Here is a 7,163-nt window from a genome sequence, read left to right on the forward strand (position 1 = left end):
AATTTTCCCATTCCAAGGTGATATAAAATAAATAATTAATTAGGTAAATTCATAGTTTTAATTCTAACTTGATTTATTTTATTTAACATTTAAGGCAAATGTGATTTCCAAACACAAGATAAGTTCCTTATCTCTTTAATTACATAATTGAAAGCATTAAATTTATTTAGCAGTTATTATTTGGCAACAAAGCCACCGCTGGAACTGCTATTACCAAGTAGAAGAGTTACCACGCTAAATTTTATAGCTGGAAGCCGGCTAAGGAGACCCTGCTTCCATTTCGGGTTGCCAATTTCCAGCATTTAAGTAGCAGTCTGTAGCAGTACGCTATATTGTCTGTGATAAAACTTTTACGAAACAAGAGCAAAATGAATCTACTTGGGAGACATATTAAGAAAAAAATCTGTTTTATATTCTTTTATTTATAAAACAATAACAATATATTTTATTGTGCCTTAAACATATTTTGTGCATTAACATTTATACATTGATACGTTTCAGTCCGAACCAAAAACCGCCTTCAGCGGTCAAGTTAAACTGCTTTCTGGATATCTGAACTGGAATTCTACTTTTCTCCACAGGTATCAGTTCAAAATGTTTCAAAATTTGAAAGATCACAGTTTTGATCTCCAGTAGAGCAAACCTAGAACCAATGCAGTTACGGGGACCCAAACCAAACGGGAAGTAGGTGTAGGGCTTGATTTCGCTTTTGTTTTCATCGTTGAATCTTTCGGGGTCGAAACGTTCTGGATTTGGAAAATATTTCGGGTCGTGGTGTATACCATACACAGGTAAAGAAATCATAACGTCTTTCTCTACACGCAGAGGTGTCTCGTCAGGCAATATTGGCTCTATGGTGTAGGGTTTTGTGCACACTCTGTCTATACCTAGGAGTATAGGCCACTTCCGTAGGGTTTCTGTAACGTTGAATAAAGAGAATATTTTACAATATTGTTTTAAATTTATAAATAGACACAATTTGCATGGAATAGGATTTTAAGATAATGGGAATTGTGGTCACGAAATTCAAAAGGGTGTAAATTTAAAATATCAGAATACATTATCTCCTCCCAGATGTAAGGTCCGTGAGTGAATCGTACGTGACGTAAAACCCAGGGTCTGATTCAGGACACTGAGCTTGTTCATATTTCAATATACAAAATAAAAGAGACAATAAATATTTCACAGGATATACAGTGTGGACCATTTTGGTAATGCATGTATTGGTGTCTTAGAAACCATAAGAGATAGGAAAATGGTTAGATGGGGAAAGTTTTAGACAGTTCTGTTAATGGCGCTTGCAAACCGGTCCTAGCTCTTCACGTTTTTTGAAAAAAAGTAAATGTGGCGTTTTTGAAAATCGTCAGTAACTTGTTTATTTAGAGGCATTTTTCAAATCTGAACACACTCTTTTACAGCCAGTTTTTTCGAGGAATTTCACTGTATATTTAGATTTTCATTGCGACGTTTCAGTTATGAGAAACCATTATCAATTTCTTCTTTTCTTTTGGACGCCATATTCAATTTTAATCTGAGCATACATAAAAAATTTCAAATGAGATTATTTATATATCTTTACACTGTAGCAAATAATTCGATCTAACATTATTTTTATTAATTCAGGTAAATTACGTTTCTGGAATATTTGATAAGTTAGATACATGTTAGTAAACTAGGTATACATTTGGTACTAGTTACAGGCACTGCTTTAGCCTTAACCAGGAACCTTTGATCTGTCCTTGTTATTCTCGGGCTAAGCTCTGTTGGGCGGGCCCTCTATCAGATATTGATTGATACTGATTTCGGTTCTTGTTGTTCTCAATGGCAATTAATTATTAATACTTTGTAGGTTATATCTGCCTCACACTTATTTTTTATATTTTAGTCATATTTGTTAGTGCATACCACTTTTTATGTAGTGACTATTAGACTTTGTAATATAGCTTGGAATGTAGGTAATTGAAAATTCCAAACGTCTTTTAAAATTCTTAATTTTTATAAATAGATACGATTCAGCGATATTTTAATCTTGATTTTTTTTATTATCGATAAACAACATTCGGTTTCTTTACTTCCATGCCGTTGTTGTGAACAAAATTAACCTTCTACAAATACGTATATTTTTCATGCCGTCATTTATAAACAAAGTCCGAACCTGGAATGTACGATTTAGTCACGGACCTTACAACAAATCATATTCTTTATGTTTACATTATTTTATCTGCTCTTTTCTTTGATAAAGAAAATAAATTACTAAACTACTAAATGGAATTGCCCTGTGTTTAAGAATGCCAAGAATGTTAAGAAAAGAATAAAACACATTCCTACAAACCTGAGACGACCATGTCCATGTACTTCATCTTGAGAAGACCTTCATACGTGAGTTTACCTTCACATTCTTCTAGAGTAGACCTAACCTCATCTCTTAACATGTCCTGGATATCTGGATTGGCCGCTAATTCATATGCCAAGAAAGACATGATGTTTGAGACGGAATCAAACCCGGCGAAAAAGAAGATCATAGCTTGCGCTGCGATGTCCGTATCTGTTATGTCTCTGGGCAATTTCGCAGATTTTACTGAAATATGTGTATACTTAATTTCCTTTCTTAATTGCCTTTTTAAATGCCTACTAACCAGAGTTGCTTTCTTGGGCGGTGGAAAATCCTGTATCGATGTCTGCGTTTTCCTTCACGCTGTATTTTTGAACTCCTCTTCTTGCTTCCAACAGTAGATTCAACATGTCTGGTCGTGTGATGTTTTTCTCTTCCCTAACTTTTATCGTATCCTTTACAATAGTCTTGAAGAAAATACCCACTTCCTTGGGGAACGGCTGTATATTCAGTAACTAAAATTATTGAAATACCTCAAGTTTAAATTATATGTATTACGATACAGATTTTTAGTCTAGTGATACGAAAACGATCTTTCTGCTTATAACCATCAGACTGAGAACCAAATACTGATTGAAAGCCGCATCTATAGCGATATAAATGAACAGCATAAGGACAAAAAATGTTATGATGGCTGTCATATACAGTGTGTCCAAATGAGTCGGTACCATATGGGATACTTTTTATTATTGGTGTTATGAAAAAAATTTATTCTTGATAAAAAGTTCTGCATGGCCTAAAATCCAAAACGAAATAATCAAATTTCAATTTTTTTGCAGCCGTATACGAGGTTTGTTGAAAAATGTAAATTTTGCTCAAGAAAAGTTTACCCTAATAGAAAACTACGGTCAGTTATCTACTATTATCCATCTACCATTAAAAAACAGATTTTGTTATTTTTACAAACTCTTCTCTCTATTAGTATTGATAATTTACGTCTAGAGATCGACATTAAATCTAGGATGCACTGACAAACGAATGAATTCAATACAGTAAATGTTTTATGACTTGCAAAATTAAATTATAATTTATTTGTTTGTTTTCTACCTACTATGTTTATACCCAAAAATTATTAAATATTGTTTTTAATGGTTGTTGAATAATATGGGATATATGACCGTAGCTTTCTATTATCATAATATTTTACCCCTTCCATGTTTGTTAATTTTCGAGCTGTGTGTGTTTATTTTTAAAAATAAAAGCAATTTCGTTTTAAGTGAACGAGTGCACGGTCTAAATACGAGACAAAGAGATCATTACTTTGTTCCAAGTTATAAATATAATGCAACAATTAATTCACCTAACTTTTTAAGCAAAAAAGTTTTTAATAAATTACCAGTACATATTAAAAATATAAACAATTTAATCTTGTTTAAAAAACAATTAAAACTTTATCTTCTGGATAGATGCTTTTATAACTTGAGCGAATTTGTATGATCTCTGCCGATTCATTCGTTTATTTTTCGTTTTTTATTCTCCTCTTTTTTTAACTTANTGTGCTTCGGACGGTATATTTTTCTTTAATTCATAGCCATCTGAATTATGGTGTGGTTTTCTGGGGTAATTCAACTAATGTTGGCAGAGTTTTCAGCTTACAAAAGATGGCTATTCGCATTCTTAGCAGCGCACCACCTGGAAGCCATTGCCAGCCTCTATTTAAGAAGCTGAGGATTTTGCCCCTGCCTTGTCTGTATATACTGCAAACTTTAATTTGTATTCATACTAATCACTCAGATTTCCCCACCCATTCATCTAATCACACTTACAATACAAGGCATTAACACAATTTGGTTCCTGCTCGTTCCAGAATTAAATTAACAGTAAACAATAAGCTTGATCTCAAGTTGTATAATACTCTTACTGGTCGTTTCCCAGATATTAATTTTAGAAATATGAACACCATCCGGTTTAAACACTATGCGAGGAAGTACCTTGAAACTACTTGCTTCTATAGTTTGCAAGCGTATGTAGTAGGTTAGGATATTTCTTATTTATCTGTGTTATTTTAATGTAACTCTGACTATACATATACATTGTATATATTTTGGTCAATAAACTTTACTCTACTTTACTTTAATATATATTTTTTTATTGAATTCCTTCATAAAACCACAGACAAAATAGCTATCGCCACAGACCGCTACTGGAATAGGCCGGTAGTTTTAAATTTCCGAATTGCCGGTAGAGTACAAAGTACAACACCAGCAGAATTTTAGGAAGAATCAAATGCAGCGGCCCGCATACCTACGNACTTTACTCTTGAGAAAAATTTACATTTTTCGGTAAACCTCATATACGACTGCAAAAAATTGAAATCTGCTTATTTCATTTTGGGTTTTAGGTCACGCAGAACTTTTTATCAAGAACAACTTTTTTTCATAAAACCAATAATAATAAAGTATCCCATATCCCGACTTAATTGGACACACTGTATATTTCTACGATATTTGTGTTTTGACAGATATTTATGAAATGCTACTTTTTATTATACTTCTTTGAAAACACCTTATTTTCATTTGTATTAATAATAATAATAATAGGCAGTACCTGTTTTGGTTTGGGTGAATTGAATATCCACGGAGATTTTTGCCTTTTTGACTTTCAAATATGACTAGAAATGAAAATTTTTTTATGCGCATAAAAAAAACGTGGGCTTAACTATTGGCGGCACAATATGTTAAAAAAATTCGGAAAATGTCATATTTTTCTTCCTATTTAATTGTATCTTTTCAAGAGTTGATTTTAGGCGAAAATGGAAGAGGAAAAAATGTTTGTAATAACATTTTTTACAAAATATGATTAGTTACAAATCGAATGAATCATGATTATTATTGTAAAAATCGAAAAAATCGCCAATAATGGAGTTAAAAACATTACTTTTTAGGGATTTTTTTGGGGTCTTTAAATTGGGAGTAGGACCTTCATACTTGGCTCAAGAAAACTTCATGTTATGTAGAATCATCACACTAAATTTCATCAAAATCGGTTCCATAGATTATGCATGATAATTTTGAAATCCAGATTTTGAAAAAAATGTGCAAATTTTCAAAATTTTGCACAGCAAAATCGAAGAATCTTAGATACTTGAAAATTTAATCACATATAGAAGGACTCTCAAGCTTTCAAACGCTTGCTGAAAAATTCGAATCCGTCAATTAGGAGAGTTCTGGCGTTTGTTTAAACATTGGTCGAATTTTTGTACTTATAAACAATTAGAATAACTTTGTGAATATTCAATCAAATCAAATTTTTTAAAGCAGGTTTTAAAAGTTATTGGAAACCGTCATTTACACTAAATGTACTGAGACATTCTTGCTAATTTTTCGAAAATTACCTTTGGTATTCCGAGTACTTACCAGGTTTAAGTTTGCAATACTTTTCTTCATTGGCAACCTACTTTAAAACGCATTTAAAGTTATTAAGAAGTAACCAAATTTTTATGTGAAGCTCCAGATGAACAAAATCTACCACCAAAAGCAATTTTAGTGCTTGGGAAAATTGTTGCAGAATACCTAAAACGGCGTTGATTTACTAACTCTGAAAAGGCACAGATGATGGCGTTCTTCCAATGTAGCAGAAGGATATACAGAAGAATCCATACAAAGAAAAATTGAGGTATCACAAAAATGATTTAACCCTTCCCACTCGGAAAACATAACAACTGTATCGTTCGTTTGAGAAAATTGAAACATTTGCGAAAAGTCCGCTTCAATAACTGCAGTTTTACAAAATTAAACTCCAGAAGAACTAAACCTGTGCAATAATACGAATATCTCACTATACATGTTTTCTTTATTCCTATAACTTTCCTTATTTCCTTCGTATACCTGCTTCACTGTAAAAAGGATATCTGGATTTATATCGCTATTTTTCACTGAAGTAAATGAAATATTTCATATTGCAGTTGGTGCTTCTCACTTACCTTATAAATTTTAGGAATTACGAAATATCCGAACAATTTGAATTTTTTCCAAAAACCTCTGAAATTCGTAGCTTCCTTCCCCATCAAGTAGAAAGGATTGTTCGGTTGTTCCAAAGAGTCCACCTGAATTCCAAAAGCTGTGGTGGCTATCACGTCATTTGTGAAACGAGTAAAGACATCTTTAAACTCTATCACCACGACATCCTCGTTCTTTTCCAGGAAATGCCGAATGAAATTTTCGGCGCATTCCGATATTAAAACGAACATAGTCCTCATTTTGCTGCTGGTGAAGGATGGGCTGAGAATTGACCTCATCTCACGCCACTTTTCACCTAATAAGTAAATTAAACTCACAATTCGGTTAACGACTAAACCCTTTTCAAGTTTATACCTTTAAGAGCGAATAAATTGTTGTTCCATAGCGGGTCAATATCTTCCTGAATGAAACTTTTGTGGTCAGTAAAATGGTCGAAATCCTTGACTGTGATCTGTTTTATCAGATCTGGGTCTTTCACTAGCAGAATAGGCAGGAAAAACTGATACATACCCGAGTATCTGCAAACAGTCGGGTGTTTCTAAAATAGGGTTCCAAACTCCTGCTGCGTTTATAACTCATTAAAATAAGCCAAAAAGTTCCAATTAACATGTGCCCTAAAACGCACCCTTAGGAAGTTACATGCCCTTAAAAGGGCTCAAACAAAACTGGTTTTTTTCTGTTATTGACAAAACGGTCGCAATTAAATAGAAAAAAATTTATTGGTCTTACATAACTTTTTACGTTAAATAACATGGGCTACTCCGGTTTTCGACATGCAAATCATATGCGTCCCATTTAGGTTGGTGAAGGGG

At 33.0% G+C, this 7,163-nt stretch overlaps 1 protein-coding gene across 1 annotated transcript in view; it reads right to left on the bottom strand.

The window, feature by feature from the left end:
• Positions 1 to 402: 402 nt before the first annotated feature.
• The window catches only part of LOC108904004, a 29,540-nt gene continuing 22,779 nt past the window's right edge, over positions 403 to 7,163 (bottom strand). Inside the window, exons 10-14 of the mRNA XM_023455214.1 lie at positions 6,706 to 6,869; positions 6,315 to 6,646; positions 2,637 to 2,847; positions 2,333 to 2,578; positions 403 to 917 (exon numbers count right to left, since the gene is read on the bottom strand). Coding sequence (XP_023310982.1) covers positions 481 to 917; positions 2,333 to 2,578; positions 2,637 to 2,847; positions 6,315 to 6,646; positions 6,706 to 6,869 — 1,390 coding nt within the window. The 3' untranslated portion in view covers positions 403 to 480. The remainder of the gene's footprint in view (positions 918 to 2,332; positions 2,579 to 2,636; positions 2,848 to 6,314; positions 6,647 to 6,705; positions 6,870 to 7,163) is intronic.

The sequence above is a fragment of the Anoplophora glabripennis genome, unplaced genomic scaffold (assembly GCF_000390285.2).
Source record: "Anoplophora glabripennis isolate ALB-LARVAE unplaced genomic scaffold, Agla_2.0 scaffold237, whole genome shotgun sequence".
NCBI lineage: Eukaryota > Metazoa > Arthropoda > Insecta > Coleoptera > Cerambycidae > Anoplophora > Anoplophora glabripennis.